At 33.6% G+C, this 23,353-nt stretch overlaps 1 protein-coding gene across 4 annotated transcripts in view; it reads left to right on the top strand.

The window, feature by feature from the left end:
• RESF1 (retroelement silencing factor 1) overlaps positions 1 to 21,165 on the top strand; it is a 46,029-nt gene extending 24,864 nt beyond the window's left edge. For 2 of the 4 annotated variants that reach the window (XM_074194766.1, XM_074194767.1), the window contains exons 2-7: positions 2,833 to 2,906; positions 5,234 to 5,296; positions 6,479 to 11,878; positions 13,105 to 13,182; positions 16,737 to 16,899; positions 18,261 to 21,165. In XM_074194766.1, the coding sequence (XP_074050867.1) occupies positions 6,538 to 11,878; positions 13,105 to 13,182; positions 16,737 to 16,899; positions 18,261 to 18,303 (5,625 nt within the window). In that variant the 5' untranslated portion in view covers positions 2,833 to 2,906; positions 5,234 to 5,296; positions 6,479 to 6,537 and the 3' untranslated portion in view covers positions 18,304 to 21,165. Of the gene's footprint in view, positions 1 to 2,832; positions 2,907 to 5,233; positions 5,297 to 6,478; positions 11,879 to 13,104; positions 13,183 to 16,736; positions 16,900 to 17,642; positions 18,093 to 18,260 lie in introns of those variants that run through there. The other 2 variants (XR_012470212.1, XM_074194768.1) reach the window with 2 other exon arrangements.
• Positions 21,166 to 23,353: the final 2,188 nt, after the last annotated feature.

Below are 23,353 nucleotides of genomic sequence, written 5' to 3'. Positions count from 1 at the left end.
AGGATGCCCATTATCATCACTACTATTCAATATTTTGTTAAGAATGTTAGCTTCAGCAGTAAGAGAAGAAAAAGAAATCAAAGGAATTAGAATAGGGAAGGAAGAGACAAAACACATTCTTTGCAGATGATATGGTATACCTGGATAATTCCAAAAAATCATCTTAAAAAACTACTAGAAAATAAACTCTTTCATAAATACTCAACATTTCTATATATGACTAGCAAGATGCAGCAGAAAGAGTTAGAATGAGAAATCCCATTCAAAGTAACTTCAGAAGGTATAAAATACTTGGGAGTCTACTTGTCAAGGCAGACTTCAGAAACTTTTTGAAAACAATTACAAAACACTTCTCACACAAATAAAGTCAGATTTAAATAACTGGGCAAATATCAACTGCTCATGGATAGGTTGAACAAATATAATAAAAATGACAGTTGTACCAAAACTGAACTACTTGTTTAGTGCCCTACTAATCAAAATTCCAAAAAATTACTTTAATGAGTTAGAAAAAATTGTAAGTTAGATTCATATGGAGAAATAAAAAGTCATGAATTTCCAGGGATTTAATGAAAAAAAGAAAGTGGCTTAGCCTTACCAGATCCAAAATTATATAATAAAGCATCAGTCATCAAAACTGTCTGGTATTGACTAAGAAATAGAATCGTGGATCAGTGGAATAGACTAGGTACAATAGCAGGAAAAGATTATAGTAATCTGCTATTTGATAAACCCAAAGAGTTCAGCTATTGGGATAAAAAAATCTCTCTTTTATAAAAACTGTTGGGAAAATTGGACTTAAGTATGGAAGAAACTTGGATTAGACCAACACCTCACATCCTATACCAAGATAAGATCAAAATGGATACAGGATCTAGACATTAAAAAACCAATATTAGAAGCAAACAAGGAATAGTTTTCCCCATCATTTTCCTCAAACCAGTCTTGATGTTTGCAAGTGTTCTGACCCCAATGAATAGATACATAATTCTAAAAATATCAAAAGTTGATGTTCTTTGAATTAAGACAGTCTTTTCAATGGCTGTCCCCTGTGCCTGGCCTAATGTTTGATACCTCCGCTTTCTTATTGACTTCCCTTTGAGATTATTTCCCATTTACACTGTGTATGTGTCTGTGTTTGTGTGTGTGTGTGTGTGTCTGTGTGTCTGTATGTGTACTGTCTCCTCCATTAATGCAAGTTCTTTGAATGTAGGAATTCTTGTTCTTTACTGGCGCATAGTAGGCATATTTGCTTTTTGCCTGAGTGCTGGAGGCTTTAATTTCTTCATATTCATATATATTCATATATATATATATATATATATATATGTTCTATATCTGATGTATATTTTTGCAAGACAATAGGGTTAAGTGACTTGCCCAAGGTCACACAGCTAGGTAATTTTTAAGTCTCTGAGGTCACATTTGAACTCAGGTTCTCCTGACTCTGAAGCCAGTTCTCTAATCCACTGCCATCTAGCTGCCCTAACTTACTTTATTAGTTTCTCTTTGAAATATACATAGGAAAGGTAGACTAATGTCATCTTTCATGCAGTTTTAATTTGAAGCCTTCTAGGGCATTAATTCTACCGTTTTTCCTAAAGTTGTAACAATTTTTCCAAGGATCTGTAAAGAAACTTTGCTGTGGGAGTCAAGTCTTATTTCCAAGTTTGAGCTAATCTTTGGGTGTTTTTGAGTATCATGGACTCTGGTCATCTTGACTGAATTTTCTTAGCTAAGCACTGGGGAGTTTGATATGGCAAAGGAACTCTGTAACATTTAAAAGTCACTTCAAGCTTCTGAAATTTATGTGTTTGGGAAAGTTCTGTGTAAGAACTTTGAGCTTTTTCTGAAGAGGATGTATGGGCAATTATCAAAACCTCCTGGGAACTTGGACAAAGAAGCCAGAAAGAAAATTTTAGAAGAATTTTATTGTACTGTTCAAAAGAGTGGCCTCTGGGTTTCATTGCCACCAAGCCAAATTTGAAATGGGTCTTTAAGCACAAGGAGAATTATGGTAATGAAGAGCAACAGTGGTTAATATTAAAAGGAGGGGAAGTGAGAGGTCCAAGATTATCAGGATCAATACAGTGTTTTCCTCTGGAATTGTAAGATTAGGGAATAATTGATGATTCCCAAACTTTCGGATTCAAGATTTTCCCTTTAAACTCTTAATGTCAACAATATGTTTTTCTGTGATTTCCAGTTTTTCCTTGGTATTTTCATTTTGCAATCTCTTAAAAAAATGTTATCTTCAAACCTAGAAAGTCTTCAGATTTCAGGGTAACTTACATCTTTTAAAATCATCTGATTTTGTCTAAATTTAGGACAAATTAATCTAGTATCCACAGTTCTATTCCCAACCTGGGCAAGAAGATTAAATTTAACCTTAGCTCAGAAATTACCACATTTTGTATTATAATGAGTATATGTAAAATATGCCATTCTCATTATGGGGACAAGGGACAGTTGTAGAATATCCCAGTTGGCCAGACTTTTCCTCATTGGCTAAGAACAGATCTCCATACCTTCATTCAGGCAGCCAGATTCTACTAAATCAGTACATATCATTTGTTAAGATTTTAGGCTCTTTGGGTAGACTTTGTGTGATCTGGTTAGTTCAAGTTTTCCTCTTGTAAATTTCTATCACATTAGTTTTCTCTCTCAGAATGAATTTGGATTAAGACTCCAAAGGAGTCTTCAGTATGCTGACTTACTTTTGAACAAACAAATAATTGTAAAAAATGTGTTCCTATAACCCAAGTGAATGTAATTTAGGTTGGCTGGCCAAACAACACTTAAAGGATATTTCCTTACCTTTCTGTATTGCAGTTGGAATCTTCAGTGGTTATGGAGCCACTAGTCATTAGTAATCTTTGTGGAACATCCAGAATTGCAGATATAAGGTAAGACCACATGTCTTGGCAGGTAAATTTTTCAAAGTTTATTGCTAGGGACTGTGAGATCAAGCAATGTCCTACAAGAGATTACTCTACCAGTACTCTTCCTACAGGAGAGATTATTCCTTATATACCATAAAAAATGAAGTTAGAAAGGGGTTCTTTCTTTGAACAGAGTTGCTCATCTCAGCAGTTCCTGTGGTTAAAATATTTCTGTTAACTGCAGCAAAAAAAGGTTACATTTGCCTTTACTGAAATATTGAGTTTTCCCCACTGTAGTAGAGCCATCTGGTTAAACTATAATTGAAGCTATATGGGGCAGTGAATGATTTTTATAAGGGATAAATACAGCAGTCTTGGGTTAAAACTGTCATTTTTCACTTAGCTTTATAGTGTATGTGAAAAAGTGCTTGAATTGAATTTCCTTAACCATCTCATCAGACTAAAGCATTTTTTAAAAATTGTGTGTATTTTTTTAATCAGCCAAAATCTGTCTTCTCTCCTCTTGAGAAAACAAAATCAAAACCTATTTCAGTATGTGTGTAGTCAATCAAAGCAAATTTCCACATAAGCATAACCAAAAAACATGTCATAAGGAGGGTGTGTACATTTTGAGTCCTCTGGAATTGTGATTGGTCATGTGCTGGTCAGAGTTTGTAATTCTGTCAAAATTGTTTTTCTTTACTATAATGTCACTGCATAAAGTTTTCTCTTATTATTTTTCTATTTTATAGATCCCCAAGATTCCTTTTCTTTGACATGTTTATATATACTTGTTTGTTTTGCTTACGACTTACCCTTCCCTTAATCAGTCCTCCTAAGTTCCCCTTCTTCCTTCTCTTTCCTTCCAGTTTTCTCCTCTAGTTGAATGAAATGTATTTGTGTGTGTGTGTGTGTGTGTGTGTGTGTGTGTGTGTGTGTGTTTGTGTGTGTGTGTGTTTCTATCTTTGAATGGTTAGGATGGAAGTGAGATTCAAATGTCAACCACTCTCTAAATCCTTTTTCCTTCCTCCTTGTATGCCTACTCATTGCAACTTCCTCAAACTTGGTTTTTCCCAAAAAGTAACTTTAGAAAGCTCTAGCTTTAAAAGATCAAGGTTTCTCACTTCATCCAGGGCCAACTCTAGTGGTTCTGATCTATATCTAGACAATGGGCTGGTGACTTTTCAGAACACTCTGTCACTTAAATCCCATTCACTTGCATATCATAACATCACCTCCCTGCTATCATGGTCTTCTTTGAGAACAAAGGACATCATCATCATCATCATCATCATCATCATCATCATCATCTGGATTTTAGGCTTTAATTCTGATACTTGATACAAAGATTTCTCCCCCCCCCATTTATCAGATTCTTTTCTAGCATTTCTAATGTTTGTGTAGAGAACTTGATTCTTATCACTTCTATTCCTTATTTAATTAGGAATTCATCTCATTAGGGACAGCTTTGTGCCCCAGTCCAGGCACATAATACTAATTTAGCTACATGACAATAACATTGCAAAAGAAAAAAACATTTTAAAAGACATGGACATTCTGATAAATAAAACCAAATAAAATAGCCATTTTTATAGGCTAGACAATAAAGTATAATAGCTACAACATAGAAATGAGATGAATAGCATAGGATACAGAATGAAACATATATTTTCATTTCTTTTTTTCCAAATCCATGTTATAAAAGTTTTTCAACGTTCATTCACTTGCTTATTTATAAACTAGATATTTTTCTACCACTCTTCCCTCAGCAAGTCTGGTAAAAGTTGTACATACACTTTTGTGTTTAACATTATATATATATATATATATATATATATATATATATATATATATATATATATATAAAAAACTTATTTTGAGTTTGAGGAATTAGGACTAAGGGGGGGAAAAGACAACCATGGGATAGGAAGGAAAAGCATTAAGAGAAGTTTTTTTAAAAATAGTATCTTTTCAGATCCATTCAGGTGTAATTTTTTGTTTTCTTCTGAATGTGAATGGCACTGTCCATAAGAAATCTCCCAGAGTTGTCAAAGATAACTGAACTGCTGTTCAGATGAACTGCATCCATCATAGTGGGTCAACTCAAATATTGCTGTTAATGTGTATGATGTTCTTTTGATTCAGCTCATTTTGCTCATGAAAAATGCCAAGATCTAAAAGTCTGGTTTATTTTATATGATGTTCATAAGAGATTAATTTTCCATCAAAATTAAGGTGGTATGGTATGGAAAAATGCACCTGATTAATAGATGCTGTTATTATTTTGATTCTGTAAGTTCATATCAATTGACCTTTCACATCAAATTTATATTAAATTTTAATTTTGGCAGCTTCAAAATTTAATGAAACCTGATAAAGGAATTCCATCAGCTCAGAGGACAACTAAAAATCAGGTAAAATAAATTACCAAGTTTCAAATGGCAACATTCTATGTGGAGAGAGAGAATATGTGTGTGTGTGTCTATGTGTCTGTGACTGTATATGCACACATATAACAAATGACATCTGTAGATGCAGAAGATGGAGTTAATGAAAAAGCATTTATCTTAATAGAATTTTCCCCAATTATTTGTAAAGACAGTTTTCACCATTAATTTGAATTTTAGATTTTTCTTCCCTCTTCTCCAAGATAGTAAGCAATCTGATAACAGGTTATGCTTGTGCATTCATGTTAAACGTTTTTATATTAGTCATATTCTAAAAGAAGTCTTGGAACAAAAGGGACCAAATCATAAGAAAAAAATAATATTGAAAATAGTTTGCTCTGATTTCATTTTGCTAAATCTTTTTAGATTACATTTTAATCTGATTCAGGCCACATTCAAGACTTTCATGGATAACTTGTGGCAACATGTTTGATATTTCTCATGTAGAAGGATAGACTGGGCTCATGTATTCACACTGAATTTGCTATCTCTAAATCAAATAGTGGGAAACATTTGTTCAACTTACTAATTTTTTACTTGTTATTTGTTTCCAGAATGTTTTCAGTTGCAATTAGATATTGTTTTCCCACAACTTAAATCTTATACTTTGCTTGTTTAGCTGTTTCTTACAATCTAGTATAAAAATTAAAGATTTGCTTGAACTCTGGTTGAAGGAGAGCGTGTTATAACAAGTTGCTGCTGCTGCAGATATTGTTCTTCCCTGTACCTAATTCAGACACAAGTGAGTTACGTTTTTGTCCGTGGTAGACATGGCACTTCTATGGTCATGTCCACACTGTGAAAGAGCATTTTAATAACTTTTAGGTCAGGACATTTTTAAAAAAAGATATTTTGATTTTCTGTGAAACTTGTTTAAATTGACATTTACCTTGTGTCTGTCCTTAATTTGCCCTTTAATAGAACTGAAAGGTTTTTTTTAAATGTTTACCTTAATACTGTTTTGCCTGTGACCTTTATTTCTTCACAAAAGAACGTTTTTCAGGATCCTATGATAGAGAAAATCATGGAAATAGTCAGTGAAAGTCGAATGTTTACATAATAACCAGTTTTTTATCTAGAAATTTTAGTAACATATAAGCTCTTTTAGGAACAATTACTGGAAAAAATAAATGTTTATTTGACTTTCAGATTACTGACATTTAAAAAAAACCTGATGTGGACTATACTGGTACATCTACAAAAGAACAATGGATTGGAATACCAAACCAGAAGATAATTCTACTCTTCCATCCTATTTGGAAAGTCAATCAAATTTTTTGAGAAAAGCCTTGAGTCCACATACTTTAACACTTCAGAGTTCTTGTAATTATTCTAGAAACAACCAGGAGCTATTTGTTTGCCCTACCAATAAAAATGCAACTTTACAGTCACTGCAGTATCAAAATATTGAAAGTCCTAAAAACCCTCAGCAAGCCTCTCACCCAAATATATCTAGTAGGGCAGTTGTCATGCCAGAAACTTCCACTGAAAGAATTCCCTTTTCACAGTTGAAAGTAGTACCAAATCAATCAGAGCAGAGTTCACAAAGATCACTTGGGGCTCCAAGAAACTCTTGGTTAAGTTCTTCAGTGAGTGATTCTATCTTTTTTAGCAGAGGATTATCTGGTGGCACATCACAAAGTAGTGTTGGAGGTAGTGTCCATAATGTACTTAAATCTCAGGACCAGTATGTCTCATCAAATACCTATACTATGCACTTACAGATGTTATCAAATCCTTCAAAAGTTCCAGCATTGTATCCAGGAAATCAAGGATCTAATGTGTATTCAGCAGAACAGCAGGTCAGTGGGTGGATACCACCTTGTACATCCAGTGGACTAACTGTGCCTTTTCATCAATCTAGTCAATATCTTAATTCGCAAAGAGGTGTAGTAACCAATCTTTCTAATATAAACGTTCAAAAGCAATCTGCTACTTCAGCTACACCGTTACAGGTTACAAATAATCAACTTTTAAATCCTAGTGTAGCACAGGTTACAAATAATCAACTTTTAAATCCTAGTGTAGCTGTTGAAGCACCTCCACCACCATATCCAATAGTACAATCCCGTCAATATGCAGCTGTTAGTACAGTTACTGAGAACAGTAATAGAAATCTTCCTAATTACTATTGCAGATTAATTCCACCATTTCAAAAAACTAGTCAGTATTTAGCTCAAAATCCATCTAATGAAGTTTTACATGCTCAACCAATACATCTTTCTGAAACAAAAAGAGATTTTGGAAGAGATTGTCAACAACAGTGGCAGAACACTAATGAAAATGGCCATCTGAAACTGAATGTTGAAACAAGCTATCCCTTTAATGAATCAGGCAATTCTTTTGCAGTTGGAATACCTCAATATAAGAACAAACAAATGAGAACAAGTCTTTGTGATGTACCTTCTGAATTACTGGGCAGGAGTCCAGGACTAAGCAACCAGATAAACAGTCATTCTCTTGGAGAAGGTAGTGGTTTTCTTGGTAAAAGTGCTTCTCTCAGGGAAAATAGTAGTTCTTTGGTAAAAGGTAGTGGTTCTCATAGAGAAGGTAATATTAATTCAGATACTGATATATCAAAAGAAAGTAATCCCAAGATAACAAAAGAAGGGTTATTTAGGGATATAAGAAAATTACTGGCTATGAAAAATGAATTTTTGAAATTAGCAAAAGAAATTAAAATTAAAAAATCCTTTCTTTCTGAAAGTCAGGATAAACCACTTAATTCTTCCTTGCCACAGAGTCCTGCTATGTCTCTGCAACTTCCTTCTAAGGATAAACCTTTTCCACAATTAATGTCAAATAATTCAGAGCCTCAATCACTCACAGTAATGAAGTCTGCAGAAGATACAAATAAAACTAGCAACATATTCAATAATATTAAAGAAGTAGATTCCAGCAGACAGATTAACCAAGGTAATTCAATTTTACCTAATTCTGCCTCTTCTGGAAAATTGCAAACAGAGCTCAAAAATGCTCTTTTGCAGGAAACCTCTCCAGTGTGTCAGAAAAATCTTTCAGCTATTACTCCTGCACACACACTTTCAAATCAGACTCCCTTAGATTGTAATAAGGATAATAGATTTGGCAGATCTCAGCAATTATCCAATGATATAATTAAAACTTCTGTTGCCCAACAAAGACAAAAAACTTTGAAAAATAAAGAAGACAATTATATACTTCTTTCTCAACTCCTTAAAAGCAACAGTACAACTTTAGATTTTACCTCCAAAATAATGAATCAGGACACGTCAAAAATTGTGAGTGAAAATAGGGAGGACTATAATAAATCTATCCATTCTGAAGTAAAACAGAAAATGGAAGTTAATAGAGCTAAATCACAATTGAAAAATCCGGAATTGCCAACGACTACCATTGTGAATACAGATGGTTTAGATAATTCTTTTAAACTGAAAGATACGACTTCAGTTTTGCTGAATGGGAAATCTTGTGCAAAGGATAATAATTATTCCATGGAAGAACTAACAGCATGTCTTGCATTATGGAAAAAGCCTCCATCAGAGCCCCCTAATGTCCAGAAGTGTGACAGATTAGGAAAAAACAAAGTAACAGATGGAATGTCATCTCCTATAAGTATAAGAAATGTAAATGAAACGATTTTGCCAGCTTTAAGTGCTCCTGTTGGGCACAAACATGAATCTGGAAATTTGAATTCAACAAAGGGAATTGAACTTCAAATTGCTGTTGTTTCACCTTTAATTCTTTCAGAAGTAAAACCATCAGGTAACCAACCATTAAAGCCAACTAAACCTTCATTAGAAACAGTATTCCCAGTTATTCAAGAAGGAAGTGTATGTAGTTTACAAGACCAAGTTAATGAAAAAGCAATTGTTTCATCAAATGTTAATACTGTTGAAAGTACAGTAGAAGTTTCTGTTGCAACAAATAATTGTGTACTAATTAATAAGTTTGATTCCAAATTACAAGAAATAAAATCAGCTGATGGAATAGCACGTTCAAAGATAAATCCAAATTTTTCATCTGAAATAATGAAAGAAAAACTAGACAAATCAGAGCCACACCTATCACATTTAGAAAAGAACTGTTCTCCCAACAACACAAACAGCTCAGAGCAAGTTATAGAACAAAACAAAGACCAGCAAGTTTCAGTGAAGTTGGTGGATGATAGTCCAATGAGTGATGACTTGTTACAAATTGCCAGTGTCTGTTCTCTTGTCGAAGGTGCCATGTTTTATAATTCCCAAATAGCCAATATGTTCAACTCTGTTCCTTCAACACAGGTTGATAAGAAAGAGGTTTCTTTACCAGACAGCACTGTGATTGATAATGGACAGCTAAAAGAGCAATTGAACCAGAAAAAGTTTGAATCTGTAAGTAATTTTGAAGGGCAAAATTTGCAGAAAATTACTAACGTTCTTCCTAAAATAATGACAAAATCATTTAAACTAAAGTATTGTGAAACAAATAATAGAATTGTAAAGCAAAAACATTTTGTGGAACAGAATATTGAAAAGACAGAAATTGCAAATTGTTCATCATCAACTGATGATCAGCCAGATCTTAATTCTAAAGAAATTGCTGATGTATCTAGCCCACATTCCACCAAAGAGCCTTTATCTTGTATGGTACAAAATACTGAACGAGCAAACAGTGAGATTATTTTTGATGAGACAGGATCTGTGAAATATCTAGATGGCCAGTTGTCTGAACTTGTAGAAGAATTTCCTTTTGGTATTGAATGTGCAGATACACACAATATTATACCAGCAGAAAGCAAAAAATCATCACAACAATTAACCATGGACCCAGTAAGTAAAGATAAAGAAATCAGCATTAAAAGTAACTGTGACTCTGAAGATCCAGTAAACCAAATTAAAATTACAATAATGAGCTCAGAACGTATGAAAGAATTATTCCCTAAAGAAAATAAAGAAATCTGCAAGGGAGATGACAATCCAGACAAATTGGAAAATTTTCTGAAAAAAGAATCAATAATAGAAGTCCAGACTCGTGATTCAGACATGAAAACTCCAAAAGATAATGTCAATCAGGATTCCAAAGTATCCTCTACAGGAAAAGATGATGTTCATTGCTGTGCTTTAGGTTGGCTATCTACTGTTTATGATGGAGTGCCACAATGTCTCTGTAATTCTAGAAAGGACATTAGAACAGAAGAGAAGCTTGATGACCAGAGTTCACTTTCAGAAAGCTTGGTTTCCAAAGGAGACCCAGCTACCAAGAGGGAAATACCTGCTACAAAAATTAATAGTCCAGTAAAGAATAACTTGCAGAATTCTCTGGACTATCCTGAAGGAAAAAAAAGTTTGCTTGAAATGGGACAAGATGAAATAAAATGGCCAGAGGCCATGAAGACAGAAAAGCTTAGTTTTTCTTCAAGGAAGAAAATAGTTAATTATAATGAAAGAGATTCTCAGGAAAGCCCACAGAAGATATTTAAGGCAAGAAACTTACTTACTTTAAATGGAGAAAAGAGGAAATCACATTTTTGGTCAATTAAAAACAAAGAATTTCTTAAAAAGGAATGTTCTTCAAGAGATTTAGTATCATCAGAAAAGTTAAAGCGAAAATTTAAGTCAGGTTGCTCAAAATTTAAAAACCCAAAATGGAAGTTAGAACAATATAATGTATCTAATAAAGAGCAGAAAAAGAAAAAATATGAACTAGGACAGAAAATATGTATAGTAAATGGGACTAAATTGTGTGACTCTCTCTCAAGCACAAATGAAGAAAATTGTTGCAATGAAAAAACATCTGCAGATGCAAAACCCACAAATTTGGAAAAGAACGACCACCAGAGTATAATGAATAATTCAAATGTAAACCCAAAGTCAAATGGTAGACCATGTAAAATTAATAAAGTCCTATCTTCTCAAGATTATTTTCAAAGGCAAAAGCAAAAAGAAAAGATTGATAAAGGAGACTTAAAGCAACGGCATGAAAGTGAGAAATTAAAAAAAAATAAATCACATGTTTCTGAATGTATGTGGCGCAACAAACTCACTATAAAACTAGTTAACTGTGCAAAATCAAATGAGGGACTCGGTGTACGGAAATATAAAAAATCATTAGATAATTTATATCATAATAAAGCCACTAAATCTCACCAAAGTAAAATTCATCATTCTATAGAATCCAAGATAGGTGGCATTGCACGGAATGTGCAAGAGAAAGTTGATGAAAAACAACTTGATAATGCTATTTTAAACAGAAAAGTTAACAAATATAACCAAATTCCTCTTCAAGGAAAGGATCAAAAGGAACAAAAGAAACTGTATTTGAACAGAGTTGCATTTAAACGCACTGCACAAGAAAGTATTTGCCTGACAAAATTAGACTGTTCACCAAGAAGTTCTGCAAATCAAGTTAAGTGTGGTAATGATGGTAATGAATCCAATCAAGATTTATTTTTACTTGAGAATGATAAATGTGAAAAACCTAGAATGCTTGAATTTAAGCTATGTCCAGAAGAACTATTTAAAAATGAAAACGGTGAAGAACATCCAGATTTTAAGTCTTTTCCCAGGAAGGAGCAAGTTCCTGTACAAGGTATGGCATTTGTTAAAGAGATAATTGCTTATGTAAATTAATGATTTATTTACAGAATTTGATGATTGAGAAGCATCACTTCTGTAGTGGAAAGAGTGTTGGACTTGAAGTCTAGAGTCCTGGGTTTAGATCCTTCCAAGGACACTTAACTTGCTATGTGACAGTGAATCAGGCCCTTAAACCTCAGTTTCATTATCTGTAAAATAGGTATGATAGCTAGTATTTGCCTCAAGTCTGTTGTGAGGTATATATATATAATATGTATGTATATGTGTGTGTGTGTATATATATATATGTATATATATATATACACACATATATGTGCCATTTTGTAAGAAATCATTATGACTTATTTTTATAAATATAATATTTATACTATGATTAACTATGTAGGGAAAGTTCTAATTGTGTTTAAAATGATTGTCTTATGTTAGCAACTAAAATTGTTCTGATTCATTATTTTGTTTTCTATCTCCATTTCTTCATCTTAGTATTATTTATTTTTTGTTTAAAAAATTAATACCCCAGAACTCTGAAAATAATATTATATGAAATAGTATACAAAAGTTCCAATAAGTCTATTACTAAGAGATATGTGTATTTTTTAAAAGAGAATTTGTACTCTTTGATTTTTAAAAATAGATTATTTTATTATAATTAGCATGGGTATACATTTTTCATACTTTGTACTGCTTTTGGACTTTTTGAAATAGTCTTTTTCCCCATGCCATTTTCTTCTATCTAAACATTTTGGTTTATTTAATTTTTGAAATAGTACTACATTCAAGAACTCTAAGCTATTCTATATGGAAATCACTAGCTTAACTGAAAATATTTTACATGAATTCTTATTTCTCACTGGAATATTAAATTTAGACTTGATAGTCTGATCAACTCTTTGGGGGTACAAAAAAACTAGAAACTAAAGAAATATTTGTTCTTTATAAAGTTTTTGTGAAGGGAGGTAAGTTTTGTTCATTAGAGAGGGGAAGATCATTTATTTGACAAGGTACTCTTTGACTTTTTTTTTGTAAAGAGAAAGTATCTTATATAATTATGAGCATGTTCTCATTGAGACCACTAAAATCATGTTTTCATAATTCTCTGAAATGCTTTCTGACTTACTCTGTGTGTATACAACTTTTCTACTTCAAATATAGTTATGCAAGCACTTAGAAATATTTGCAAATCAAGATGTATTAAAATGACAGTTTGATCATTTGCAGGCATAAAAAGTACAAAAGAAGATTGGTTAAAATGTATTCCTCAGAAGAAAAGGAAAATAGAAGCAGTTAAAGATAAAGGTGATATATTACTTGTACTCAATTTTAATGGCCATCTTTCCTTAGAATGATGGATGTTAACTGTTTTTCTCTTTATTTGTGGAAGAGCATACTTAATTAAAATAACATGCAGTACTTATTCTTTATAATTTGTGCTTTACTGCCATTTTTCTCATGTGTTTTTGTTTACTTATTGAGTGTTTATTTAAATGAGAAATAAAGGAAGCTTCCAGCACAGTGATGGGGAGAGGGGGAGAAAGTGGTAGATTTTTTGCTTTAATTGAAAGTGGAAGCAGAAATCAAAATTTTGTATTTAAATGCAAGGCAATAATAGAATGTGTAAAAATTTGTTTCATTGAAAACATCAGTTAAAAACATTGAGCATCAAAGGAACATAAATGACTATCAAAAGTGCACAGAAGCAAAACTACATTGAAAAAGAAAACAAAACCATACAAATATAAGACATGGCTCTAGAGAGTGTCACAGAATCATGGACTTTCATAGTTGAATAGGGTGACATAGATTATTTAGCTCTTATCATACCTAAGTACCCTCTATGTAAAATCCTCAGCAAATTTACATGTGACAGATTCAATTAAATAGTGAATTGCTAGGGGCGGCTAGGTGGCGTAGTGGATAAAGCACCAGCCTTGGAGTCAGCAGTACTTGGGTTCAAATCCGGTTTCAGACACTTAATAATTACCTAGCTGTGTGGCCTTGGGCAAGCCACTTACCCCCACTGCCTTGCAAAATCCTAAAAAAAAAAATAGTGAATTACTCCCTCCCGAGGAGATTTCATTGATTAAATTTTTTTGTTTTTTTCTGTCTTAGCAAAAATCTTTCCGCTTCTTTTACTTAGCTGCTAATACTCAGTTACTTGTCTAAAGCTCAGAACAAATTCTTGCCCTTTTCCAAGTGACAACCCTTTGATTTTTATAGCCCTCTTCTATCTTCATAGTGGTGCAAGCAGATAAGTACTGACTTTGGAGTCAGGAGTTTTCCTGAGTTCAAATCTGGCCTTAGACGCTTAGTTGCTTTGTGGCCTTGGGCAAGCCACTAACCCTGTTTTCCTTGTTTTGATTTGTAAAATAAACTGGAGAAGACAATGGCAAATCAGTCTATTATCTTTGCCTCAAAAACCCAATTGTGGTCATAACTGAGCTACAATCAAAAATACTTCTTTTTTTATACTATCAGTACTTTCAGATACTTCTCAGGCATGATTTTCAGTCCTTTTGCCTTCTGTTAATATATTTTAACATATTTTAAGTGTGTTTGTACTCTTTATATAACATGATATGCAATATAGATATGATCTCATGGAGCAATAATGTTGCTTCCCTGGATGCTATCCTTTTTAAAAAATATACATTCATTTGTTTGTCCAACAACATAGCAATCATTTTTCAACAATCATTTTTTTGGCAAGGTTTTGAGTTTTACATTTTCCTCCCTCCCCCCCAGAGCAATTTAATATAGGCTGTACATGGGTAATTATGCTAAACTAATCTTGTTGGGAAAGAAGAATCAAATCCAAACAAAAGGAAAAAAACATTATAAGAGCAAAAAAATGACAATACAGAATTAAAGATAGAATCTTGATGGACTTGTTCATTCCATCAATGCAACAATCAGGGACAGTTTTGGGCTGTCTGCCATGGGGAATACCATCTGTATCCAGAGAAGGAGTTGTGGAGTTTAAATAAAGACCAAAGACCTTTAATTTAGGGGGGGGGAAACTTATCTTAGTAATTTTGCTGTCTCTTATACTTTATTTTTCTTCCTTAAGGATATGATTTCTCTCTCATCACATTCAGCTTAGATCAATGTAAACCATGGAAACAATGTAAAGACTTAACAGACTGCCTTCTGTGGGGGTGGGAAGCAAAATTAGGGGGAAAATTGTAAACTCAATAAAATCTTTCTAAAAGAAAAATTGAAGAGAGTGAGCTTTGGTCTGCATTCAAACTACACATTTGCCTCTCTGGATATGGATGGCGTTTTCCATCACAAGTCATTTGATTTATTGTACTGCTGAAATGAACAAGTCAGTCACCCTTGTTAGTATGTATAATGTTCTTCTAGTTCTGCTCATTTCACTTGGCATCAGATATTCATGCAAGTCTTTTCTAGACTTTCAAGTCTCATCCCGCATAATTTGTAGAATAGTACTGTTCCATCATATTCATGCATCACAGTTTGGACATTCCCCAATTGATGGGCATCCTCTCCATTTCCAATTCTTTGCCACCACTAAAAGAGCTGCTATAAATATTTTTGTCCATGTACATTTTACCCTGTTTTGTGATCTCTTTGGGATACAGACCTAGTATTGTTGGATCAAAGGGTATGCATGAATTTTATTGTCCTTTGGGCATAATTCCAAATTACTCTCCAGATAGGTTGAATCAGTTCACAACTCCACCAGCAATGCATTAGTGTCCCAGTTTTCCTACATTCCCTCAATACTGATCATTTTACTTTTTGGTCATATTGGATGATCTGATAGGTGTGAGGTGATATCTTAGAGTTGTTTTGATTTGCATTTCCTTAATCTACTAATTTAGAGCAATTTCTGAAAGAGCTACAGGACTAGAGAAATTTACAATGTTGTCTGTGATTGTTTTAAAAAGGTAGAGCCTGCAAAGTATAAACTGGTTAGCTGGATTTTTGATTACTTGGAGGAAGACAGAAATAGGAGTCTGGTTGGAATGGCTTCTTCTTCACTGGAGATTTTCATTCTAAAACTGTTAGGACTGTTAAGAGACAGTAGACTAAGAAACACCCTAAATAAAAAAAAGGAATAGTAAGTTATATATAATTTTCAGTTTCATGCAACCATTTTTAAAAAATTATACTATTTTAGGGAATTTCTATCCCGGAAATTAAGAATGAATAAACATTTTTAGAAATCAAAATAAAAGGAAAAAGACTTATTAAACTAGAAGAGAGAAGTAATCTTAAGACAAATTTGGCAAAAATGGAAAGAAACTAAACCAGGGAATCTGAGTGCGTGAGAGTCTGAGATAAAGAGGAAAGAGATGACAAACACCAAAGCATGGAGAAACAAATCCCCCCCCTTTTTTTTTTCCTTTTGGCCTTTGCAAGGCAGTGTGGTTAAGTGGCTTGCTGAAGGTCACACACCTAAGTGTCTGAGACTGGATTTGAACTTAGGTCTGCCTGACATTAAAGAAATAATATAAAGAATAAAAGCGGACTAGAGGTTGTAAAGCATTTTTTCTTTGGGTATGGTTTGAGTACATAATTTTGAAAATTTTATGAACTTAATCTGATATGGGAAGAGATGGGAAAAGAAAAGGACACTGGTGTCAAATGATTATATCCATTTGGACCTGATAAAATTGAAAGATAAATATAGAAATAAGGTAGTATTATGTTCATGGAAAAGCTGAATTAGATACAGAAGTGAGCAGAGATCAAAAGAATAAAATAAACCATACTTAGCTTTACATTGATTTTTTTAAGTCAAACTAATGTAATCTATTATTTTATTAATTAGTAATTCTATACTTCATTGTGATTAATAATAACTAACATTTATTTCCTTTCAGATGACAATGCTATATCTAATTCAAGAGTATGCAGGAGAACATTGAGTTTGGATGGATGCAAGGATATTCAGAATCTATCAAAAGATTCAAAAACAATGTTTCAGACCTATAAGAAATTATATTTGGAGAAAAGAAGTAGAAGCCTAGATGACAATCCTACAAAGTAATTTATCTTTTTGTTAAATAAAATTTAGGAAGCAATGTGTGAAAATGTCCACATGTTATTGCTTCCAAGGATTAATTAATTTCTTTTCTCCATTTTAAAATTCTCAATTCTGTAACTGGTGTTGGATTCACTATTGCAGTTCTGAAGGCTTTCCAATCATAAACCTTATTTCTGATTTCTAACATCATTTGGAAATTGCTTTTTTTTCTATGAGGAGAAAGTTTAACATTTCTTTGCTTAGAAAAACATCAAATTAATTGATGCAAAGAAACCTGATTGTGCTTAGCAGGGAAACCATAAAGTATTTTAGCTGCTATATTGTTGAACCAAACATATAATTATAGAGTAATTGTTTTAATTGTTTAATTTTTTTCTTATTTTTGTATTTCAAATGAATGGAGCTGTTAAAATTCAACAAATTTGAGGAAAAACTTCCTCTACAACTACATGTACACTTTAATTAGAATTGTAAATACATTCTTATGTTTATAAACTGTATTAGCAAATATTAACATTTGTGAATTTTGAAATATATTCTTGAGTATTTTGTTAAAAGTGGCATTTTGTACTGTTAAATTTTGTACTGGATTGTAAACTTTCCCCCAAAGTCTTGTTTTGTTTTTTTTACTTCTTACATTGAAAACAATTTGGACATTTAAACATTACTTTTCATACTTGAAATAAACATTTATTTTAAAAAATTAACAAGTTTTTTTTAATCAAATACTATTTTCTGTTAGTTTGTTAGAAGGGTGGAAGTCTTGAGACCAGCACTGACAGTCTTCCCTTCAAGAAGACTGTTAACTTACAGAGGATAATACTCTTGAGAAAAATACTGGCAACAAGATTTTTCTTAGATTAGTGCAGCTTTGTGTCCACATGGCATTCTATCAAGTAAGTGCCAGCTGGTTTTTTTCTCTCTGCACTTATGCACATCTTCCTTCCCTGTTCCCCAGCCCTCAGTGTCCATACAAAAATTCCTATAGAATTCCCTTTATGCCCTGAGGCCTTATACACTAATCAGCCAACTTTGGGGGAGCCACCCAAAATTAGGATATAAGAATCCCACTCCCAAGCACTCTTGCTAGATTTTGGTCCATTTGGTCTTTACTTCCCAGTGCAGTACCTCCAGTGTGTGTTTGAGTTTCTCCTTCTTTCCCATTTGCCAATAAAGCTTTGCAATGAACTGATTCTCAATGTTTGGCCTGATATCTTTGTCTGTAGATCTGCATAAACTGGGCACTGGGTTATAAGGATTTAAGCTTAATTGGTAGCTGCACCTGTGCTGGTGGAGCATGGTGCTGTGAGCCTAGTCACTGAAAGCAAGGGCTAAAAATTGTAACCAACCTATTTTTCAGAAATTTGCCTGAAGATATTTTGGAACCCAATCTCTTCCTCTAGATTTGTGCCTTGAGGATTCTAATAACTTTTTTATGGTAGGATTCTTTTTATTAATTATTTTTTTCCAATTATATGTAAAGGTTCACCGAAAAGATTCCGTTACAACAGAGGACTATCCCAAACTGGCTCAGTCTTGTGCAGAATCATGAATAGGTGCCAATTGGCTGCTTGCTACTCAATTTTAGGTCACAGATCTAGTGCTTGACTGTGGAGGGGACCTATATCTAGAGATAGAATTCTAAAATGATAAGTGGTCATGGACCATAGGGTATATAACATGAAGTAGAATTTATGGAGTAGGATCAATTCTAGCCTATAGTCCTCTCTGAAGCCTGCATTTTTGTCTTTGAACCAGTAGTTTTCCAACTGGCTGATAATGGTGAGACCTTTTTTTGCAGTTTATTTGTTAAACACCATCCAAGGGCAAGCACTCTGGCCTCACACTGGTCAGATCTAAACCCACTCAAAAAAAGAGTTCAAGTCAGAAACAAGACTTTGTCCTAAATCAAAGCACTTGAAGCACTGAAATTTTAGTTTTCCTCTCACCCTGAGCTGTCACTAAAGCTGGAGTAATATAACACTCAAAAGTCCAAGAAAACTAACAATATCCTGCCCAGACATTTGTCTTCTAAAAGATTCACAGAGCCTTGGCTCTAACAAAGTTCAAAACCAGAATGTAGTCTGGAAGAATGAGCAAATTTTAAAAAGAATCCCACCCTTTATGACAGAAAAGGTAAATGATAAATATTGGAGTTGTGAACTGAACCAACCATTCTGGAGAGCAATTTGGAATTATGCCCAGATGGCTATAAAACTACTTGCAACACTACTACTAGGGCAGTATTAGAGATGAGAAAGGGGAAAAGGCCCACATGTACACATATTCATAGCAGCCCTTTTTGTAGTGGCAAAGAATTAGAAATCAAGGGGAATTAAAATTCTCTATCAGTTGGGGAATAGTTGAACAAATGCTATATGGATGCAATGGAATGCTATTGTACTATAAGAAATGATAAGCAGGTAGATTTCAGAAAAGCTGGAAACACATGAACTGATGACAACTTAATTTATATGATGGTGAACTATGACAGACTTAGCTTTCTCAGCAATACAGAGATCAAAGACAATTCTGAAAGACTTATGATTCCAGAGAAAGAGCTATGGTGTCAATGCAGATCAGAGCATGGCTATTTTCACTTTTTAAAATTTGTTTTTGTTTTTTCTTTCTTGTGGCTTTTAACCATTTGATCTGATTCTTCTTTCTTGGCATGATTAATATAGAAATAGGTCAAATATGATTGTGCATATATAACCTATATCAGATTACTTGTTATGAGGTAAGGATGGGAGAAAGAAAACTACAAAAATAAATTTTTTTTAGGGTTTTTTTTTAAATGTTTGAGACTGGATTTGAACCCAGGTACTCCTGACTCCAAGGCCAGTGCTTTATCCACTACGCCACCTAGCCGCCTCTTACAAAAATAAATGTTATGGGGCAGCTAGGTGGCATTGGATAGAGCATCGGCCCTGAGTTCAAATTTGGCCTCAGACACAATAATTACCTAGCATTGCGACCTTGGGCAAGTCATTTAACCCCATTGCCTCGCAAAAACAAAATGAATGTTACAAATTATTTTTACATATACTTTGAAAAATAAATTAATGAATAGAAAGGAATCCTACCATAAAAAGTTATTAAAATCCCTCAAGACACAAATCTAGAGGAAGAGATGGGCTCCAAAATATTTTCAAGCACATCTCTGAAAAACAGATTGGTTACAAATTCAATTAGAATTCCTTGAAGAGATGAAGTATTTTTTTTTATTTAAGAAACATTTTTATAAACAAAATGAGAGCACTTGAAAAAATTGGGGGAGAGGTGTATAGATTAGAGCTATGGAAGAAAAACAGTGGATTATCTGTAAACTTAATAAAGGAAAAACATTAGTGTCATAACAAAAACATCTAACCAGGAAACCATTGAGAGATAACTTAAAAATTATTGTGCCACCCTGAAGTCCATGACAAAAAGAAACCCAGATGTCATTTCTCAATAATCAAAAGAACCAGAGAGAAAATATGGAAATAGAGTCCATAGTCACTTCCTGGAAAAAGAAAATTGCTAAGAACATCATAGGCAAAATCCAAAGGGCATCCTTGGGAGAGAACAGAGGCAGCAAGTGCCAGACAAATCAAATCGCTGCTTTCACCACCTTCATCGCTCTCTATTCAGATGCTGATAGAGACTGCTCAGGACCCTGAACCCAAGAGTCTTATGATTAGGGTCCCCCCCAAACTACCAATAATTTTTCCAAACCAGTGCCTAGAGCCATCTTTGAAGGAAGGAATCATTGTAGAGATTGTAGAGGAGGATCATTGTAGAGAATCGTATCTTCCTTACCACCACCAGCAACAGCTGCTAAATAACAACATTGCTAAATGATCCACCTTCTAGCCCATCCCTCACAACCAACTCTAAAGAGGCAGCTGCTGTGGAGAAGGGGCAAGTCATCCCTACCAATTGCTATCTACTAGGCAGCCAAGAAAGTCTAGCTAAAACAGTAAGGTGTTCTGAAGGAGAAACACAAAGCATGTCAAATCAAACCCCCACCACTACCTGACCTTAATTGCTCCTCTGACCCTGATGAACACAGCCTACATCCCTTAATGCAAGAGTGTGAGCTAATAGTTTACATAAAGCAAGAAGAAGGGAAGAGGAAAGAAGTGACACTTGAACTAGCTCATCTGCTAATCCAAGGAAGGTAAAAAAACATTCATTTGTACACAAATTCATTTCATTCCACAGAAAGGAAAGAAAGATTTAAGGGGAGATTAATCATAAACAAAAGAGTAAAGATTACAAAAATAGGGGTGGCTAGGTGGCGCAGTGGATAGAGCACTGGCCTTGGAGTCAGGAGTATCTGAGTTCAAATCCAACCTCAGACACTTAATAAGTACCTAGCTGTGTGGTCTTGGGCAAGCCACTTAACCCCATTGCCTCACAAAAACCTAAAAAAAAAAAATTACAAAAATATTTGTAGTAGTTCTTGTTGAAGTAGCAGATAATTGGAAGCTGAGTGATCATCAACTTGGAAATAGTTGAACGTTATAGTATTTAACTTGTTATAGATAGGCATAAATAGAAAACCATTGTACTTTAAGAAGTGATAAATGGGATTGGTTTCAGAGAAACTTGGGAATTGATGCAGTTAGATGAGCAAAATTAGGTGAATTTTTTACAAGGACAACAATATAGTAAAAACTATCACCACCACAACAAATAAATCAATATTTGAAATTTGATAGACATACTACCATTTCAAAGGATATATTTTGAAGCAAGCTATGTATCTTTTGATAAAGAGATGTTGGAAAGATGCTAAATGGTCAAACTTATTTAAATTTCTCAATTGTGAGTGAGGAAGGAAAGGAAAGAAGATGGTTTTTCTTGATAAAAATCTAAAGCATAGCTTAAAAAAAGTTGGAGACAAGAATGATCTGTGGAGCTGGTGTTCAAACCAAAGTATTGTGAAAGAAAACTAATTTTGAAAACTTCAAGAAGGATCAAGTACCCACCCTGGCGTCAGGAGGACCCGAGTTCAAATTTGAATCCAGACACTTAATTGCCTAGCTGTGTGACCTTGGGCAAGTCACTTATCCCCATTGCCTTACCAAAAAGAAAACTGCATGAAACTCAGTGAATCATAGTGTGGGAGAGAGAGTAATGTTTCTTTGTATTGAATTTTCTTAGCTCCAGGTTTTCACTCTCTCATCAAAACTGTTTATTCTCTTTCCAAATGTTCTAATTATACTTCTCTGAATTCTTTCCTGTGATGAAAGTATTAAGCCTTTCATAGAATATTGGACAGTGTCTCATTTTATCTTTGTGAGTAAAATATAAAGCATGCTAAAATAATATTAATATGGTTTTGTGGACTCAAAACTGGTTAATGTCAAATCTATTAAAGAATTCACTTCAGCTTAGAATAATAACTTAGTTGAGAATATTCTGGCAATCCCTAGTTAGCCCTTGCCAGTTACTTAGTACTTGTGTGTAGGCAAGTCCATTAAACTTGACACTTAGTTTATGCAAGTGTAAAATGAATTTGGATTGGATTTATGGTTTGCTAAACTCAATCTTAAATTTAAGTCTCATTCATTAGGAATTTCTGCTTACCCACATAAGCAATAACCAGCTACAATGCCAGCAGGTTGATGACGAATTTTCTCATCTCTACCATTCTATAATTTGTTCTTTGGCTCACATCTTGTTTAGGATTTGATTAGTTTAATTTGATTAGTTTAATTTGATTAATTTAGACACTAATTCTTTTTTTAAAATTCATATTATATTAATATATTCTTATTCTTAATTATATTATTTATTGTATCTTGTTCAGTGAGGGATGTGTTTCTACATGTGCATGAGTTTTTCATGTTCAGCTTTTGTAAGGTGCTAACAAAATTGAGAATTATATATATTACTTATGGAATCATTATCTTTTTAAAAATTCTGTTCATTTCCTTATGTGTATCTTGTTTATCTTTTTGTTAGAATTTTCTAGATCTGAAAGAAATAAATTGAAGGCCCAAACAATTATTTTTTGACTATTTCTTCCTCTAGATCAATTAACTTTTCCTGTGTCATTAGATTCATGTGTATTGAAAGAAATGATTATTAATAACTAATGATTTGAGGAGATTCAGAGTTCTGCCTTTTCTCTATCCTTTAAAGATTCCAGTCTCTAAAGGTTGAGTTAACCTCCTCTATCTGATCCCACCCAACTTTACAGGGGAATCTCTAGTCTAAGGTGAATTCTATTCAATTAAGCTTGGATAGAGACTTTTGTCTAAGTTAATTAAGACTGGGGAGTGGTCTGGGTATAGAGTTTCTCAGTGGAAGGGTAACATGATGTCACTCTCAGTCTCACTGTAATATTCATTCTCTCATTGTTTTATTTTATTTTATTTATTTGTATTCATATACACATGAATATTTTGAAGTTACAGAATTTCCTGCCACCCTCCATTCCCTCCCCCCTTTCCCTCA

This window comes from Macrotis lagotis, chromosome 7 (assembly GCF_037893015.1).
Source record: "Macrotis lagotis isolate mMagLag1 chromosome 7, bilby.v1.9.chrom.fasta, whole genome shotgun sequence".
Lineage (NCBI taxonomy): Eukaryota > Metazoa > Chordata > Mammalia > Peramelemorphia > Peramelidae > Macrotis > Macrotis lagotis.
Note: the sequence above shows the minus strand (reverse complement) of the source record. Positions and strands in the feature narration are given on the sequence as shown.